The sequence below is a fragment of the Plutella xylostella genome, chromosome 30 (assembly GCF_932276165.1).
Source record: "Plutella xylostella chromosome 30, ilPluXylo3.1, whole genome shotgun sequence".
NCBI classification, from domain to species: domain Eukaryota; kingdom Metazoa; phylum Arthropoda; class Insecta; order Lepidoptera; family Plutellidae; genus Plutella; species Plutella xylostella.
This window is the reverse complement of record NC_064010.1, coordinates 2,948,212-2,969,265: the sequence shown is the minus strand read 5'-3', so window position 1 is coordinate 2,969,265 and position 21,054 is coordinate 2,948,212. Positions and strand designations below refer to the sequence as shown.

General features: G+C 36.0%; 1 protein-coding gene across 6 annotated transcripts in view; it reads left to right on the top strand.

Annotated features, from left to right (window-relative positions):
- The window catches only part of LOC105381501 (synaptotagmin-7), a 487,160-nt gene that overhangs the window by 431,183 nt on the left and 34,923 nt on the right, over positions 1–21,054 (top strand). For all 6 annotated transcript variants that reach the window (XM_048631907.1, XM_048631908.1, XM_048631911.1 and 3 more), the window contains 2 exons: positions 1,064–1,075; positions 2,624–2,774. In XM_048631907.1, the coding sequence (XP_048487864.1) occupies positions 1,064–1,075; positions 2,624–2,774 (163 nt within the window). The remainder of the gene's footprint in view (positions 1–1,063; positions 1,076–2,623; positions 2,775–21,054) is intronic.

The following is a 21,054-nucleotide window of genomic DNA, read 5'->3' as shown; positions in this document are numbered from 1 at the left end:
AATGAAAAACAAAACACACAGACTACATCTTTATAGTGGAGGTACAGCGCATTTACTAGTGTAGGAATACTAGGTACCTATTGAATTTAGCTTTATCCGACGTGAGATCTACAATCGACAATCTGAAAATCAGCGCTGTAGCGTTGGCCACAACTTACAGCAGATGCTGAGATTGTTCCATTTTGCAATTTCTTAATTCAATACACTTTTAAATTTAATTGCATGTTTTTTTGGCAAATAAATGAATTTTCTTTCTTTCTTTCTGATTTACGTTTGCGTTTTGCTAAATTAACAGGAAGGTACTTAGATCTTAGCTCTATTTTTTAGATACTTACTAGGGAAGTAACTAAGCGCATTAGCCATCTCTACGCCATAGTTTTTGGGGACGTCACAAAATATTGTCACAAGCTCCTTACCGCCGTCATGACTCATCATAACCCTTTGATAAACAATATACGAATAAGATGTCACATGATTACGAAGCTAAAAGTATTTAAGTACTTGACCTTCTACATACATGCGAGTATAGTCATGCGAGTGTGGGATGCTGAAAAAATGCCTGAAAACCCGAGAAAATGCCTGAAAACCCTTTGAGATGTAGCGGGGCTGAGCTTGCACTGTAATCTGTATTGCCTAAGTAGTAAGGCTTATTTTTAAGTCAATAAAGTAGTGTTCTATTCTATTCTATTCTAAGGCTATTTGCCTAGTGAAAATGGTTCGTAAAACAATTGGGTCACAGGGTATAATACTGTATCAGTTTGCTTTATTTTTAACTCATAACATAACTTCATTCTTCTATACCTACATAAAAAAATGTTAGTATACTTAGATAGGTTAAATAGGAATTAAGTTTTAACCTATCTCCATTTCCATATCCACCTACCAAAAAGTGGCCCAATCCATACCTAAACAAATATTATGTAAAAATAAACTAGGGACATGATGAAATAATTTTCTGACGATCTTCTAGACCCAAAGAAAACATATTTTAATTAAAATTGTATAATTTCTAACGTGTTTTTTTCTTTCTTTTCATGTGTTTCGATGGTGTCTGCTACTACAGAGCGCAACTTGAGTAAGTACCTACTAATAGATATTATGAATAGATGAATCAGTGGACGACGACCGAAGGACCAGTGGGGTTACTACCACAGAACATTAGCTCTCTCTCAGCCTTCTGTAGTCCACTGTTGGACATAGGCCTCTCCTAACGATCGCCACCCCAAACGGTCACCCGCCATCTGCATCCAGCGGCTTTCCGCTACCTTCCGCAGATCATCAGACCAACGGGTTGGGGGGCGACCGACACGCCGTTTGCCGACACGGGGTCTCCACTCCAGAACCTTTGTACTCCAGCGGTCGTCGGCTCTGCGGGCTACGTGGCCAGCCCATTGCCACTTCAGCGTGCTAATCCTTTTGGCTATGTCGGTAACTTTAGTTCTCCTGCGGATTTCTTCATTACGAATCCTATCTCGCAGGGACACGCCTAACATAGCCCTTTCCATAGCACGCTGAGCAACTCTGAGCTTGTGGATAAGCCCTTTGGTGAAGCACCACGTCTCGGCTCCGTAAGTCATCACTGGCAACACGCACTGATTGAAAACTTTTGTTTTCAGACACTGAGGTATGTTTTCAGTGAAGATGTGTCGTAATTTCCCGAACGCTGCCCATCCGAGTTGGATTCTACGAGCTACCTCGGATTTACCTAATCGGATCACTTGTCCTAGGTAGGGATACTGATCGACAACTTCGATGGTGATACCTCCTACAGTTACGGGCGATGATGAAACATGTTCGTTCGACATGACCTTTGTCTTGTCCATGTTCATTTTCAGCCCAACTTGTTTAGAGGCATCATTGAGGTCTGTGAGCATTTCGCCTAACTCCTCCAGCGTTTCCGCCATAATAACTATGTCATCAGCAAATCGTAGATGAGAGATATATTCGCCATTGACGTTAATGCCCAGTCTTTTCCACTCTATAAGCTTAAAAACATCTTCCAGTGCACAGGTGAACAGTTTCGGAGAAATAACATCTCCCTGTCTCACGCCCCTTTGCAACTGGATCGGTTTTGTGCTGTGTTCGTGTAATCGAACTGACATTGTGGCAGCATTGTACATACATCTCAACACCTCGATATAGCGATAGTCTATATGAACATTAGCAACTGGCGCTAATTCCTGGCTGGTCAATCCTTTCATCACGACGGTGACAAACACTACTTCAGCTTCATTATTTTAAATTATCATTGGTTACGGCTAACCCACTTATTACGAGAAAATAAAGGAAACACATTTTTAATTTTATTGTCAAAGAAGAAATATAAATTTTAACCAGGTTCAAATTTTAACTTGTCAATAAAGACATAAATTTAGTTACATGACATATTTAGTGCCAATTTCGCCATAGTCGGTTAGAGCATAATCAGGTATTAGTAGTTGACTTTTGACACATCTGTCAAGAATTTTAAATAGAGATGACATATAATTGATAACCAATCCGTAGTCGGCTAGATAACCAACTATGGAGAAATTGGGGCTTAATCAAAAAGCTTTAACGAAACAGTTCCACACCCATCCAGCCCAACCAAAACCCCCCATTCAACACCCACAAATCTCCGCAGGACCACATCCACCAGCTCGCCCCAAGCCAAGTCCCCGGCCGGCAGCAGCGCCGGCGCCGGCGCGTCCACCGCGCCCGGAGACCGCACGCCCACTGCCCACAACAAGCAGCTGCAGAATGTCAAGGGACAGGACCATCCGCCGCATCCCTCCGTGAGTATTCGTTGAATAACGCCATCTAGTGGGGAGATTAAGAACTAAATGAATGAATAACGCCATCTAGTGGGGAGATTAAGAAGTGAAGGAAGGAAGTTGTCATCTGTTGGTGGGCGAATGAGTTGGTTTTCGTGTTAGAGATTTAATGCTGTTTGATTATTGTATTCATTAATGGTTATTCGTAGATTAATGGTAACTTCAAAATCAATTAGACAAGTTAAATGATAAGCAATTTTACTGGAGTTAAGAATGACAGCACAAAAACCATTGATTTTTGGAGTTATTATTAAGTTAGTGACAGTTATGACTTATAACTAACTGGGTAAAAAGTAAATAGGTAATAGGTACAGTGGAGTGTAAAGAAACATGACCCTCTCTTGTAGCAATATAATAATATGTCACATTAAGAGGGGTCAGGTTTCTATGCAGGCCCCTGTACTTATATTAAGGTATTATGAATGGTGCAATAGATTTAAGATTCTGACCAATACCTATTATGAATTATTGCTAATGTAACATTTATTTTTATTTTATGTAACATTCATATTTATATCACAGTTATTGTGATGGAAGAAAGCATAAGTAAATTTAAGAAAGAATTATCAATAAAACCTACAGTTAGCTGCATAAGTAGCTATACACTTTTGTACCTTGTCAATCTAACAAACCGCCTATCCATTCATTGAAACATTGGCGAAAAGCACCTATATTGATATTTTTTGCAAATACTCGTAAATTAGCTTTAAAGTGCGTTATTTGTGTTAAAATAGTGTGACAACATGGATTTTCTATTATTACGCCGCGGGCGGATAGTTAAAAAAAAAATGTGGCGAAACTGGATAATTTTGACAACAATATCAAGGTAGGTACGTTTATTGTTATTGTTTAGTTAATTTGTGAGATGAGAGCTTTGTAACATAGTCTTTTTGTTGACTCTTGTCTGGTCATGTTCATTCTAACCAGACATTACAAAATTGCTATACTATATCCCATTCAACGACTTCGCTATTATGACGTTCAGTCAAGACGTTGGACGTTACAGTCAACCACTTGACGAGTTGTTCTTTAGTCATACAACTGAGTAGCGTCATCCAATGAACGGGCTAGTGGTTCAATCAAAAAGCAGATTAGATGCCTGCGACATATATACCACCCCACTGACTGCGCCAGTCTTCAATACGGTTCATCAGAATATAATTCCAATTACACCCAAAATCCTGAGCCTAAAAGGGAATATCAATGATAAATTGATCCTTTTAGCAATTCTCCTTTCGAATAATCCTGTGAATAATCTTACCAACACAATATGCCTTATTGTAAAGGTATCTTGGGATGTATATTGTCTAATTTGATCATAATTTGATTCATCCATCCTTACAGAATTATAATATAGGGTGGTGTAATATAGATGATTATGATTAAATGTATTCTCTAATATAGGTTGGTATAATATACTTACCATGATTATATAATATGCAAATATGCATTGACAGACATAGAATATAATAAAAGGAGAATGGCCATTTCTCTATGGCACCATGACCCGCCAGAGCAGCCATTGATGAAACATAATATATTGATGTGTAGCCCATGACTACAGTATATCCTGGTGTAAACTTTATTATGATGAGGCATGGGAGATCGAAGATATACATAGGCGCTGAAAGATCAAGTGTTTGTACTGTACTAGATGTTTCCCATAAGCAAAGTATTTTTTTAAGATGGTTTTTTTTTATATTATTTCGTGATTTAGAACATCTTTAACACTGAATAAAAATAGGTTTGGTTAGTAACTGCAAAGCGGGTTAGGTTTCGCCATTCTTTTTTTATGTCAAAATTATGTATATCAGGTACCTTAAAATTCTTCTAAATAAATCTTTGATAAGTAGGTACATAATAGACGTTATATTCGATGAAAATTTTACCTACTTTCAAATTTCCTTTCTTAATTAGCTGAATTCCTAGGGGAACACCATTTTCAGGCGTAGCTTGCGGAAGCTTGTGCTATTAATTGATTGAAAGCGTTAATGTCCTCTTCTCCCAACCTAACAAGGGTTGGCTGGAAGAAATTGCTTTTTGGCAATAAGCCCGCCTTTGTACATTGTTAGTTTTCTTTAATGTTCTTCACCTTTTATTAATTGTAACTTTATAATGTACAATAAAGTGTTTATAAATAAATAAATAAACTAGTATTAAAATATACGAAATGATCAATTACCTTAAAAGCTTTTCCATTTGTCCAAACACATCAATTTCTATCAAATGCGATGGAGTCGTTTAAATAAATTCATTAAAAGTGTTCACGATAACGTGACCGAAATATTATTCACTCTGTATAAAAAAAAGTATAGAAACCTCTAATATACTTATAACATACTAGTTGTTACCGCGCGATTCGCTTCGCCTTAAAAAAAAACCGTGGGAATTCCGGGATAAAAAGTAGCCAATATTCTTTCCCAGGGTATGTATACCAAATTTCATTCAAATCCGTTCAGTTGTTTTGGCGTGAAAGAGTAACAGACAGACAGACAGGCACAGTTACTTTCGCATTTATAATATTAGTTAGGTTTCTTTTGTATTTTATTTTTGACGAAACGAGGGTGGATTGTGTGTTTGATAAATTTTGTATTTTAATTAATAAATGAGATTTTTCGTTAGGATTAGGATATAAGGTCTGTAAGTACTTCCTAAATAAAATTAAAAATGAGAAATTCCAATTTTTTTTGTTAACAAGCACAAAAACTACATTATAATATTATTAACATTATTATGATAATGAAACCTTTAGATGCTAAAACAGTGTGTTTTGCAAAACTTATTTGTACAAATTTAATTCCCTGGGGCGTATCATTAATCTATGATAATGGCGACATTGTTCAATATAATAAACATTAGCAACTCGTGCCGTGTTTCGGATTTGCGGTTTCAGTATTTAAACCCCAAATGAAAATGTTTTGTGTTATCATTTTGGCATACTTAGGGCCGGCTAGCTTGCTTGTGTTGATGGACCTCAACACAAGCAAGATTCTTTTTGACTTATTTTAGCAATAACCTTTTCTTCAATTGTGAAATCGGGCTTTGCACATTATCACAAATAAATGCATGAGTATGGGCACTAGCTAGTAGCTAAATTTAAATTAAAGGTTGTTTCTAATGATAAAAACATGTCTCGTAAATTTATACTTAAACATATTTAAGTACTTAGGTATATTGTTTTATAAACATAACGCTAGCGTAAAAGCTCACCGGAAAACAGTTATGTACCATATTTGGCACAATGCGCACAGCTCTGAAAAAGTTATGTGCCATTTCTGGCACATATCCACACGTCTGGAAAAAAAGGTTCCATGTTAGAAGGGTGCGGTCATCAGGGCGTTTTTCATTCGAAAGGTAATTTCCCGGCCCTTTGACGGAAAAGGGTAGCGTTAAATCATTATTTACATTACAACGACGTTTTGATGAGCTATTATACAGGGTGAGTCTTTCGTAGGAGCATATCCGTACTTGGGATATACTCGAAAAAAATATCTACTTACTCCCCATTAGAGAATACAAGCCCGGGATCCCGATCCCCGGGATCTCGAAATTTTTGGGATTAGAATTTGTCAATCCCGGGATTTTCGGGATTGACAAAAAAGGGTAAATTAGTATGTAAGGGTATTCTCGTAGCTTTGTTGTCATTAGTTAAATGTCAAATAATTGTTTTCTACGCGTGTGACGTCACAGATGTGATAATTTATAAACAAATATGGCTGACACCGTTTTCCCCTGTTTATGAAAAATAGAACTTTTAAATTAAAGTTCCAGATTTGCAAGGGCCAAAAAAATTATAGAGTATTTTGTTTGGTCTAATAGAGCAATTATTAATCATATTAGACCTACTTTAAAAAAGAGTCAAGTAGCCTATTGTTTATCTTTTTTTAAGATGTATATTTTTTGTTCAACTGATCTGACAAAGTTAAATTATAAATACTGTGTCTCCAATAAACTTAAAAACTTTGATTCGTTAGACGTGTTTTTGTTTGTGACCCGAATCCCGGGACTATCCCGGGATCCCGGGATTGTCTTCAACCAGTCCCGAAATCCCGAGATCCCAAATAAAGGCCGGAATTGTATTCCCTACTCCCCATACACAATGTCACGTAAACAACCAATTTTTGTATGGAAAAGCATATTTTTTTTGTTATTATAACAAAAGTTGTTCAGAATGAAGAGCTCTGTAACATACTTCCGGATATGCACCTACGATAGAATCACCCTGTATATACCCACGTTACATAAAAGTACAGTCCGCAAAGGAGAAAAATCTCACCACTATTTTAATACGACCTAAATGGAGTGTCAGTGCAGAAGAAACGTCTCGACAAATAATGGTACCTACCCTGTAATAAATCTGTGGCGGACTCCTAGCCACTAGTTCAGACGAAGATCAACAGATGGCGCTCGGAACGCAATACAGAGAAGATGTATGGGAACTACGCAAATTACTATGAAAATCCTACATCGCGCATTCGAAGTTTCTCACCTACTCTGCAATATATAGAAATCCCCAACGCTAACCGTTGGGCAGCTGCCCGCCAGGCCACACCACCCGGCCTGGTCGGAGGATCCTCCCTTTGCATGGGGATGCTCTAACATCTCCAGCATCTCTATAAATCCTTTACAAAGACAGACTACGAAGATAATAGACTCTCGACCTACTATGTCCAAAAAAACTATCTTGCGAAGAGATCAACACCTACATATTGTGAAAATCCTAACTAATATTATAGAAATAGACTAACTGTGTCTATCTGTCTGTCTGTCTGTTACTCTTTCACGCCAAAACTATACTGAACGGATTTGAATGAAATTTGGTATACATAATATGTGGCCTAGACCCTGAGAAAGAACAAAGGCTACTTTTTATCCCGGAATTCCCACGGGAAAACTTTTTAAGGCGAAGCGAAGCGCTCGGGAACAGCCAGTGAAAAATATTATCTGAATCACATGTGATAGAAAAAATAATTTGAGGATTTTTCTTTGAATCGATACTATTCCTGAAATTGTGATCATAATAATTACTTACTAGAAACTCATGAAAATATTATGATTCCTAAATCAAATTAAACACTCTGTTTTTAGTAACCTAAAACCAGTCGGATCCCTTTCCCACTGATAAATAAATAATTTATAGAGAATACTAGATACCTTCCTAGTCTACCTATGTAGGTAGGTACTAGTTGTGGTGCGAAAAGCCCAGGGGTCACTCTATGTTATGACGAAAAACAAAGTTTCAAAGCGCTGCTGAGCGAGCCACGACTCAATCTCGTTGTATTAAACGTGCCGATTGCACGAGAGCTCTCGTTCGTTTGTTTTTCGTCAGTATAAAGTAACCCGCCAGACAATGGGCTGGCATAGACAATAAATGTCAAATAGGCTCGTAGGTGGATGAAACAAAAGGGACAGTCTTTTGTCCAGATATGGCCCATCTCATCTTCTATAGCTCTTATTAATATGACGTCAAAGTATCGACCCATTTAACTTTACTTTTGTGCTACAAAAGTTCATAGTTTATTGATATATTTTATTCTAATGGATATTGGTGCTAGGATTGCAAAATCCAATCCATTATTATTTATACGTATTTACAAGCTGTTGGCTGCAAGCTCCGCTCTACCAAAAACATTATTTTATTCGTAGGAATTTTGGGAAAAAATAGAATATTATAATTTTAATCTAGAGTCTGAGCTCCCAATTAGCTTCCCTAGAAAGAGCTACAAACATCCATACGTATGAGTTTATAATACACTCAAGACCTCACGAGCAATGAAAAAGTTCCAGTGACAATATCACCAAATAACCTACTCCTAAACGGAAAAGACTAGCCGTATGACGTGCATGAAACTATTGTGAATGCACCTTTAGGCATAATTTCACCATAGTCTGTTAGATCATTAACACTCATGTTACTGTTACATTTTAAGTGTCATCAAAAATAAAAATATACGCCATAACCATCTTAAATTATCTGTGTCAAAAGTCAACAACTAATCCCTACCTTGTTATGATGTAATAGTGGTGCTAATGATCTAACAGAGTATTCTGAAACTAGGCCTTAGTAAAATAAATACCTAAAAGCAATCAGTTTGATTGTTATTATTATCTACTAGCTGTCCCCGCGCGCTTCGCTTCGCCTTAAAAAGTTTTCCCGTGGGAATTCCGGGATAAAAAGTAGCCTATGTTCTTTCCCAGGGTCTAGACCGTATGTATACCAAATTTCATTCAAATCCGTTCAGTAGTTTTGGCGTGAAAGAGTAACAGACAGACAGGCAGACAGACACAGTTACTTTCGCATTTATAATATTAGTTAGGATTAGGATTAGGGTGAGGATAAAAAGGTATAAGTAATAATTATATTGAGGAGCGGCTCATCTCTTTTGATATTATTATTGTACAAATATTGTTTATTTTACACTCATGAGCAATTAAGAAATACACTTACAAAATGTGGACACCAAACTAAAAAATAAGAATGTATAATTTGGAATTTGATCAAAATATTTACTTTTTTAGTTGGTAAGTACCTAATATTGTATGTACTTAGTTTAATAATGCAGACGACGTCATTAAGCAAGGAGTAATTTGGTGCTATGTCCCTGGAACTCTTTCATTGCTTGCGAATTAATCAATAGGGTTTAATTGTGTTTAATTATAATATTATATTATTATACCTAGTCTTCATATTAAGTTAAGGTTAAGTACTCAATATAAACCATCTTCTTTCTTCAAAGCCATAAGCACTACCAATCACTTTTTCAACATCACCAAAGGTTAATTGGTAGAAAATGCTGCTAGCATTAAGTTCGCCTTTGTACCAATTTACTTTGTGCAATAAAGAATTTAATAATAATAATAATAATAATAAGGATCAAGCTAGCACCTTGAGTGGATACGTATCTCTTTTGCCCACTGTACCTCATTATTGGTTTGGCTTTCGGCTTCGTTAAACAATATCTGAAGTGTCTTATCGAATTCAGTACTTTTATTGAATCTGATAAAATCAGTTTTTGTCTGGATGTGCGTGGTACAGGCAGGTGCGTGTATTAACTTTATTTTACTTATTGATTATAATTATTGTATTTCTGGTTTTAGGGTTCCGTTTTTACCTAATGAGGTACCTTATAAAAAGAAGGTGAGAGGTGATAGAGGTAAAATGTGGTTTCAGAATCAGCTCCAATAATTTTATATGTTCGGTATAAATTAATATTATCTGCTTGAGAATTATCTGAGAGTTAAGGCCGATTTTTAATAATTTTTAATACGTTTGGCGTTTGGTTAAATTGACCCAGTGTATGACAGCTATAGTTCCTTTGTTATTTTTTCATAATTTCTATGTACCTCTGAAATGTGAAGAAAGTAATAGGTAATTAGTGCGTTATGTGCGATGATAGGAAATAATCTTATTTTAAGAATTGAGTCTCGTTTTAAAATCGGTAAAAAGCCCAAAATCTCAAAAAAGCAACGTCATCGGTATTTAGTAGCGCTGAAAGAAGCCCTGAAAAGGATCAAGTAGCTGAGAGCTTTCTTTTAAATGATAGCTTTAGAAAGCCAAGCTTTTCAAAATTTTAATTATTTTTCGGAGTCACAGGTAAGAAGCTACAGTTTTTTTAAAGTTCCATAAGTTCCAAAGATTTTCTCAAAAAAAACATTTTAGCATTCTTTTAGATTGGTCTAATTAAATACGAAAGCTATGAACACAAAAATACTAACAGAATGATTGCAGTATTTCTGTAACTCCACACACTTACTTAAAACTCATAACACCCCTGTTTTACGTACCGGCATAAAAATATAGACCAATGAAATTAGCAACCTTGTCAATATCCATCTTTTTAGACCCCTCATTGACTTATAAGGGTAGTAAATAGGCGGGTATAAAGCATAAAAGCCTTAATGACATTCCATACCTTTTTCCTTTTTATTTTGAAATAAGTGCAATTAGCGAAAAGGTATTCTCTCATACCTCTCGGGGTCTTTGACTAGTGATGGGACAATGGGAATGATTCATTCGAATATGATTCATGATGAAATCGAGTTACCTACTAATCGACAATTTTTAGTTATCATTTCTTTCAAAGGTCTATTTTGTTTTTTTTTTCACACCTTTTTGCAGGATGGTAGACTATGCTTTGTTGTACATTTATGTCCTATATTTGTGCAATAAAGAGTTAAATAAATAAACGGCCTGTGGAATTCCTCTGCTAGTGATGAGTTGTCCAGTATCCATACGGGGAGGATTATGCCATAATCTCCTCCCTTAGCAGAAGGGTTGGAGATCACAGTATTCAATAAGAAACTGTTGCTAAATTTATGGCCAGAAGCTCTTGCTTTGGATTAAAATATTATTGTATTTTTATTTCTTTGACACATTTGATAAAGTGCAATGAAATAAAAGTAATAATGAATCAATGAATTCGATTCTGTAGACCAGTTACACCCCATCCCTAGCGCCATCCATCACTGCTATCTCTGACTCGCAGCCAGAGTGGACCGAGATCCCGAGACTTGAGCCCGAGACCCATTAGCCGAGAGAGAACAGTGACACCCTCGTGAGGGGTTCTGATGGACTTTGAGTCGAGGCTTTGTAGTCAACGTGCTTATTGATTCTAACTAATATTATAAAAGCGAAAGTAACAATGTATGTCTATAACTCTTTCACGCCAAAACTACTGAATGGATTTGAATGAAATTTGGTATACAGATAGTCGAGACCCTGTGAAAGAACATAGGCTACTTTTTATCGCGGTATTCCCACGGGGAAACTTTTTAAGGCGAAGCGAAGCTCGCGGGAACAGCTACTTTTTAATAATGGTTTAGCTTGGTTTTTTTGAAGTCGGTAAAAAATACGGTATTTTTTGTGTATGTAAAAAAACTGAATTTTCAAACATCGTAGAATTAAAGTTGCTTCAAAAGAGCGCTTTCGTTAGATCTATACTTTCACGAACATCCTGTATATGTATGGGTACATTCAGATTAATAATTAAGTTTGTATATCATAGAGCAATAATAATCCTTAGTCCTTGGTAATATCAATCGGGTTATCGCATATATTGTTATCAAAGCTGCTAGGACCTTGATATTTAATGAACACCGACACTACTAGCCAAATTACAAATAGCAATCCCTGTACGTTTGCCTAGAAAAAATAAATACATGCTTTTCCACATTAGAAAAAGCAACACAAATTTAGGGCAATTTTCTCCACTAAACAGGATGTGTAGATCTTTTAATACAGTCACCAAAGAAACGGATATCTGCATATCTCAGAGGCTTCCAGTTTTCAAAAAGGAACTGATGCGGTTGTTATAGTCACATGTTGGAAGCTACATATTATTTTAAATGTTCAAATATTTATTTTATTTTATCAATTAATTATTTTTAATCAATCTATCAATTTCAATGTAAATTCAAATTATTTATTGCCAATTAATGTTATTTTAATAGTGTTTCAATGCAATTATACTTTTTTATAATTTAAATGTAAATTATTAAGGCTCTAATTTATACTTAATTTATATTTGATTTGTACTTTTTTATAATTTAAATGTAAATTATTAAGGCTTTAACTTTAAAAATCTAATTTAATTATTACTTATAATGCATGCTGTATTCGCCTGTTATTGAAGATGCATTTATCATTTAACTACTGTATTTTTATTAAGCATGAATTTAATGTAATCTTTGTTGGCGAATCATATATAAATAAATAAATAAATAAATAAACACCGCCTTTCGGTTCACCACGAATTAGTCATATTTTTGGTCAAGTATATAAAGTATTTCCTCGTGGCTATATACAATACAATACAATCCTCTTTATTTGCACCAAAAAAAAACAGAAACAATACAAAATAAAAAAATAAGAATAGTACAAAAAGGCGGCCTTATTGCTTATAGTAATCTCTACCAGACAACCTTTGGATGGAAAACAGTTATGTATATGTCGCAGGCATCTGGTTTAATCTCCTTTTTGATTGAACCACTAGCCCGTTCATTGGATGGCGCTATTCAGTTGTATGACTAAAGGACAACTCGTCAAGTCGTTGATTGTAACGTTCGACGTCTTGACTGAACGTCATTCCGCGATGTCGTTGAATGGGATATAGTAAAGCAACTTTGTAATGTCTGATTAGGGTGAACATGACCAGGCAAGAGTTAACAAAAAGACTATGTTACAAAGTTCTTATCTCACAAATTAACTACACAATAACAATAAACCTACCTTCATATTGTTGTTCAAAATTATCCAAATAACGGACTTTATTTACAAAAAACTAACAATATAGGTGCTTTTTGTGTCAGCTGTTAGCTGTTAGACGCCATATTTGTTTTATTCACCACCTGACTAATTTTAAGTCAGCTAACTAGTTGGACGTTTTGGTGACGCTTGTGCAATCAACGTTCGGCCTAGTCATACAACTGAGTAGCGTCATCTAATGAACGGGCTAGTGGTTCAATCAAAATGGAGATTAAACCAGATGCCTGCGACATATACAGGGTGATTGGAAAGTCGATGTATTCCTTTAAATGGGTTGTAGTCGAAGGCATTTCCAGTCGATTGAACCCCATAATGCATCATCCGAAAATCAACAATTTCTGAGTTATTTAAGTTTTAAGTTTTTTTTTAAATTTTGCCAAAATTTATGTTTAAAAGCAAAATATTTCAAAAACCAACGATTTTTTTAAAACTTTTTTGATTGTTTTGCATTGGTGACACCTTAGTCAACTAATCATAATCATTAATTGCGTAATATTTAACTTAATTTAGACACAGTGCTTCAAAATAGATGAAACATTAAGAAAATTTTACGAAAGATGAAAATAAAAAAGCTAATTTAAAAAAGAATTTTATCTGACAATTTTTTAGGCACTACAGCTTAAAAACATAATCAATTTAAAAACTTTAAAATGACATATTCCAATCTAAAATCGATTAAGGTATGACCAAGATATAGCCAAAACAACCGCATAGGCGGGCAAATCTCAGTTAGGAAACAAACTACATTTTGTTTCAATTTAAAGGTAAAATGTCTTATAACTGGACTTTTTAGAGCTCCGAACCGTTTCCTAATTATTGTTCTCCGATAGCGCGGTCCCTCAAAGGCACAGATCGACTACAAGGTTGCTTCACCGAAATAATGCTTGTCCGATAACACGGTTAGCCGAAAGTACTTTTTGATGACGATAGGTTCAAAGATAGAATGCTTTTTCGACTGCCCAGTTTAACCACCAAATTGCATCTCCTATAACACTGTTCGGTGAAACTTTTCAGCTAAAATATTTGGCACAGTGTTTGAACACGTTGAATTTAAAACAATCATTGTCAAACAGTGCTATTGTCACGTGCAGTAGCATTGGCCAGTAGGCCAATCATGTTTTCGGTGAATTAACCATGTTGAACAGTAATTTTATGGAACCGGGTTGTGAAGAATTATTTTGTTTTACCAATCATAATTGAAAATTACAATCGGCTAACCGTGTTATCGAACAAGCATTATTTCGGTGAAACAACCTTGTCCTAGATCAGTGCAATTGAGGAACCGCACTATTGGAACACAATAATTTGTAAACGGTTCGGATAAGTCCAGTTACAATACTTTTTACCTTAAAATTTGAACAAAATCTTGTTTGTTTCCCTACTGAGATTTGCCCACCTATGCGGTTGTTTTGGCTATATCTTGGCCATACCTTAATCGATTTTAGATTGGAATATGTCATTTTAAAGCTTATAAATTGATTATGTTTTCAAACTGTAGTGCCTGACAAATTGTCAGATAAAATTCTTTTTTAAATTAGCTTTTTTATTTTCATATTTCGTAAAATTTCTTAATGTTTCATCTATTTTGAAGCACTGTGTCTAAATTAAGTTAAATATTACGCAATCAATGATTATGATTAGTTAACTAAGGTGTCACCAATGCAAAACAATCAAAAAAGTATTAAAAAAAATTTTGGTTTTTGAAATATTTTGCTTTTAAACATAAATTTTGGCAAAATTTAAAAAAAAACTTAAAACTTAAATAACTCAGAAATGGTTGACTTTCGGATAATGTATTATGGGGTTCAATCGACTGGAAATTCCTTCGACTACAACCCATTTAAAGGAATACATCGACTTACCAATCACCCTGTATAAATTTAAAAAATAGGATTAAACGTACAATATTATTGTTATAGGTATAGTAATAAAGTTATATAAAAATGAAGTATAATAAGGTATGAAAATTCAAATTCTATCGAGTCCGTGTCTTAGACAATAGAAATATATTTTTTCCTTTTTCAATTAAACCACATTACACTTAGAAACCACCCTGTATAACGTGGTAAAAAGCTCTTTCCCAGTATGTCGGCAGAGAGCCTTGGGGCCAGAATGCCACAATACAGAAAGAGAGATATTCGTCATATCATATGTTAAACATTCCCAACCATTTATGCAAAACGGTATTTCCCTGGGCAATCGTACATATTATGGGCCTTTATTTTGTGTATGAATTTCCAATGAACATAGGTACTTGTTTTATTTTAATGCCTTTATTCATCATTTCTACGGAAGTATATGATGATGATGATGATGATGAAATCCTGTTATCCTTCATCAAGGACATAGGGCTCGAAGAAAGGATTATATATATAAATATAGTAATACTTTATAAAGTACTTACAGTATAGTTTCGTTCTTCGGAAGTGGTCATAATATAGTTCCATGTAACCCATGGAATTCCATTACGACCATTTCGCGTTCCCGCCAAAAAACTAAAACTACTAAAGTTTATTTGAAACGTGTAAAATACCCTAGGTACCATGGTTTACTAAATCTACCATCAAGCTTGCATATAGTATTTTTGATGGTCATACTCTATTTAGTAAAGCAGTAACATTCTCATTCACCTCTTTCGTCCAAGCCATTGCAAAGAGTAGACGTGTGTCAGTTTTATATCGATAATACTAAACATCCGTTGTTCTAAAACAAACTTTATATACTCATAAAGAAGTGTTAAGATCGTCGAATCATTACTTCGTTGTTTACTTCGTATTATTACTGGCACGGTGCACGCGCTGGTGCGGCGGCCGACTACGAGCGAGCGAAACCTGTTAGCGGCTCCCCTCACCTCCTCGGGGGAAAGAGACGGACTACATAATTGCTGTCACAGTCACGCACGAGTCCGTAGGCGTACATCTTACCGCTACGAACTGCTACGAGCTACGCAACCCGGCTCACTTCGCTTCGCGCTGTACTTATACCTAAAGTAAGCATACACTACATTTACTAAAATACATACACATAAAACTATGATTCGCTCCCCGGAAAAGTCTGGTTCTCTTCCTGAATTATCCACCAATAAGACACCACCCACCTATATATCGGAAAGAAACAAGAGAAAGCGTCCTGAGGAGATACTAAATGTGGAGTTCGACTCCTTCAAACAAGAAATGAGGGAAATGCTCGAAGGTTTTATGAAACTGAGCCACTCTCAAATGGAGAAAATTACACCCACTTTAAAAGACATTCAATCAACGAATTCTAAAATTGAGGAATCTATTAATTTTTTAGCCGAACAAAATGATGTGCTAAAAAAGAAGATCGAGCAACTAGAGTCTGAGAAAAAAAAGGATCGTGAGTACATAACTCTGTTGGAGGAGAAAGTGGAAGACCTTCAAAGAAACTCTAAGAAAAGTAGCATTGAGTTAAAAAATGTCCCGAAGCAACCAAACGAGTCTAAGGAAACACTCTCTAGTATGCTACTTAATTTATCCAAGAGTTTAGGTAGCGATCTAACTACCCCTGATATTTTAGACATCTACAGAGTACGATACAAAGATAACAATGGGCCCATAATAGCTGAGCTGTCTTCTACGTTCAAAAAAAGTCACCTTCTTAAGGCGGCAAAAACTTACAATGCTAGAAACAGAAACAATAAGCTCAACGGATCACACCTTGGAATACCAGCGCTCACAAACACTCCGATTTATTTCTCCGAGCATCTTACCCCGAAAGCTGCCCGTCTATACTATCTGGCAAGAGAACTTACCCGTAATAAATCGTACAAATACTGCTGTACGGCATATGGCCGGGTTTATGTAAGACAGGATGACAACTCACCTGTAGTAGTTATCAACAATGAATCTCAGGTGACTAATTTGATCAATAAAATATGACTAGCATATTTTATGTTGATATTGTATCCTATGCATATAATTCTAAGATATATTGTTTTATTGTCACTCTTCATTGTAATAATCCTGCATGTAACTTACCTATTACGTACGCATATATGTACTTCAATGTCTACTATATTAATTAAAATCTTAACCAGAAACACACACTATACACACACTCCTACACACAACTGCACTACATACTATAAACTATTATATTTACATACACCATACACTAAACATACATACAATAATAACTACATAACTGTTACATTCACAAAAACACGGATAGATTTTGTGCCTAGTTATTCAATCAACAATGATCTTCTATTATGGCTAACTCGCTAAATATAATAACAGACTTAGATTTGAATCAAAATGTCATTGCCACAACAACTGAAGTTGATGAATGTCATATTCCATTCTCTCCAAAGATAACCATAGTCACTCAAAACATTCGCAGCATCTATGCAAATACTGATGATTTACAGGTAACTCTGACCCAGCTTGAACTAAACTGTGATATAATTATTCTTACTGAGTGTAGATTTCAATCATCTCAAACTCAAACTCAAACTCAAAATTTTTTATTCATCGTACAAATATAAAATTTTCTGATGAACGTCAATTTTTACAAATTACTCTCCGTTCGGATAAGGGGGGGCTCTTTCTGTCTAAGGAGAAGAACGGAGGCAAGAAACTCCTGAGCCATCTTTTCAAAAAAAGACTTAAAACTAGTTGGTATACAATACATATAAGCTTAATAATTATTATTATAATAATATGAGCAGAGCTAACTAAAGAGTCATCCAAGACTATCCCACAAATTCCTAACTATGACGTGTATATAACTAGTAAACAAATAAATCAAAATGACGGTGTTGCTATCTACATTAAAAATAATATAAGTCATAGCGTAGAAGAAATTACAGAAATGAAAGATGCTTCTTGCTTAAAACTAACAATAGGATCCTGCACAATACTCGGTATTTTTTTTTTTTTTTTTTTTTTTTTTTAAGATTTTATTATCACTCCACAGACTTTATGTCCGTGCCTTTTTGAGAGATCAATATATTGTGAGAGTTTGGTTGTTTTTTGTCTTCATCTTTTAACTACTCACTACTCAATGTGGAAGCTTATAATATATATATTTTATCTTTTATATATATATACCTATATATTATTAATATTTTTTTTTTTTATTTTTTTTTGCACTCCTGGAGGAAAATCTACACAGACACCTGGGAAGGGGACCCAGGTAGTGTCGGCCTTTAACCGACTAAAAACCCCCAGTTGTGCATTTCTTGTTTTTTTTTTTTTTTTCTTTTTTTTTTTTTTTTTCTTTGTTTTACACAGTCACACTTACAATTATAATGGCAACAAACATTTGAAGGGTAGGGCCAGTGTCAGCTGTCTTCAGAGAACTTAACAGACGCCTGTCAGTGGCCACACACTCCTTTTGTCATCGCTGTTGTTTTGCCTGGTGTTAATGTGTGACAGTGTTCTTAAAACTATCTTAATTTTATTGGTTAGTTCTTATACAGATAATATTAATTCATGATATACTATACAATACCTACATATCAAAACTATACAATACATGCTATATACTATACATAACAAAACTATAAAATACATGCAATACGGTTTGGCCGTCAATATAAAATTAATAATAATTCTTTATTGCAGGTGTATACCCATAGTTAAAATTAAAAATACATTAAATTAACAAATAAATTAAAATACAATAAAATGGTCAAATTATAAAATTAAAAATACACTATAAAATATAAAAATAAAAAGCTTTCTACCTAAATAAAACTTGAGAAGTAGGTAGGGTCATTTGCGATTTGCGGTCAGCTGTACAGAGAGCCAATGTTTTAAGATTGGGCACCTGTAGTCATTAGCAACGTTCATTAAGATTGCATTCCCAGCGCTGCGCAGTCTGTGCCAGAACGAGCGAACGACGAATTAAAATCAAAATTCTCCTATTCCGCTCCATTTTGCGTTGCCAAAAGCCTTGATTGCTGGGCAACGACCTCTTTGTCCCGATTTTTTATTGCCATCTTTAGGTTGTACTCGAGGATCCGTTTCTTCGGTGCTGTTATTGCCGTTTTAGCGAGGTTGCCGATAGCGTCCTCGGTGTCATCCGCATAGTAGGTGCAGGCGGAGGTGTGCCTCGACAGCGCCACTACTGCGTGAGGTATGCTATCGTGCAACTTTATTTTATCTTTTGTTTTTATGATGATGACGGATTCGTACGTCAATCCCTGTGCTTCGTGTATGGTTAAGACGCGTGATCCCGTTCCTTCTCCAAACCCTTGGCTGGTCAGGGTCTCTTTTTCTTCCTGTGTATGCGTCAGGAATAGAGTGTTGGTTTGGGATTTTGGAATTGCTGCGTCTGTAAACCTTTTCAGCTGCAGGGATTGGATACGCGTTGTGGCTGCGTATATGCCTGAGTATACTTCTCTTAGGGCGTATGCAACATCCATGGGGTTTCTGTATGAGCACAACAGCTCCTGGGTGATGTTTGCTACCAGTGTTGGGCGACTGTACCTTAGTTCGAATAGGTTCTCTCTGTCTATGTACGGTAGCTGGTTGATGTCTCCGATTAGAGCAATATCACTGGCACGGGACAGGCGGGCGGCAATTACGATTGCCCCGAAATGGTTCATCAGGGCCTCGTCAATTATCAGGCGTTGGCATCCGACATGTTCTCTAAAGCCGTTTACTAGGACTGATGCCATCGTACGTACCCTAGTTCTAACCATGTCCCCGATCCTATGCGCTAGCCTGTTTCGTATATCGACGGCCGCCTCAGTTGTCGTGGTGATAATGGTGTCTTTGCTCACATCGAAGTTATTTACCACCCAGGTTGTCTTCCCACATCCAGGTACCCCGTTCACCCAAGCGATGGTGGGCATCGTCCAGCTATTCCAGGTAGCGTTAATGGTTTCCGCTTTTGCTAGGATTTTGTCCTCTAGCATAATCCTGGTACACTGAGCTACGACCACCATTTGGTTGTTGTGTGGGAGAGTGAGTTTCGGGATGTTGCGTTCCCAGGGCACGAATCCGCATTCCTCGCTATAAGCCGCCATATACGCTCCAGTCATTTTGCCTCTGAGGACTTGGCAACTACTGTTATCGTATATGCAGGCTTCGGCCTCCTCGAGTAAAACTTTTAGCCGGCTTTCGTTCTCTTGCCTGTAGGTCTGCATGATCGTTTTGCAGGACAAGAGATTTACCTGCTTTGTGGCGGTTGTAATTGCCATAAATTCGATGGCGGCATTCTCTAGATGGTCGTTTGAGGTGGTAGCTGTTTTCAGCTTCGGTGGGACCACCTGGTCCATATCCGCTCGAGTAATTTTCCTCTGGGCAAGCCTTTTTCCAGTTTTAGGTTCTCTGGAGATTTGGAGCCTCTCGGGTGTCCTCTGTGGTTTTCCTATAAGGCTTGAGGCAGCTGCTTTAAAAGCCTGGAGGAACCCTTGGACACGCCCTTGCGATGTTAAATTGTGCATCCTCCTTTCCATGTTCCGTTGTTCTGAAGCGGCGACGCGTGTTTTGAAACTATACAAGGCCAGAACGCACCCATAGTGTACTAGCACTGTATACTTTCAAGTGAAAAAAAATAATATTTTACTTGAAAATATACACGATTTGTGCGTACTAATCGCGTATACTTTCAAGTTGGGATTTAATTAATCGTTCTTGAAAATATACATTGCTATTACGCACATTGCTTGATTGGCGTATTTGTCGCATATAATTTATACCTACATGCTGATTCTGATTTACTTAACTATTTCGTTAAATGTACATGACTACAATTTACTTGTTCTGCCTGTCATACCTATAGAATGTTAATAAATAACAAGTAAGAATACTAATATCTTATTATTTATATGAATTAAGAGTAATACCTACTACACTCACGAGCAATGAAAAAGTTCCAGTGACGATAGCTCCTGAATGGAAAAGACTAGCTTAATGACGCCGTCGGCAATATTAAAGTACATTTAACAGCGCATCAAAATATTATTATAACCAACTAAAAACGTAAATATTGATCAAATCATAA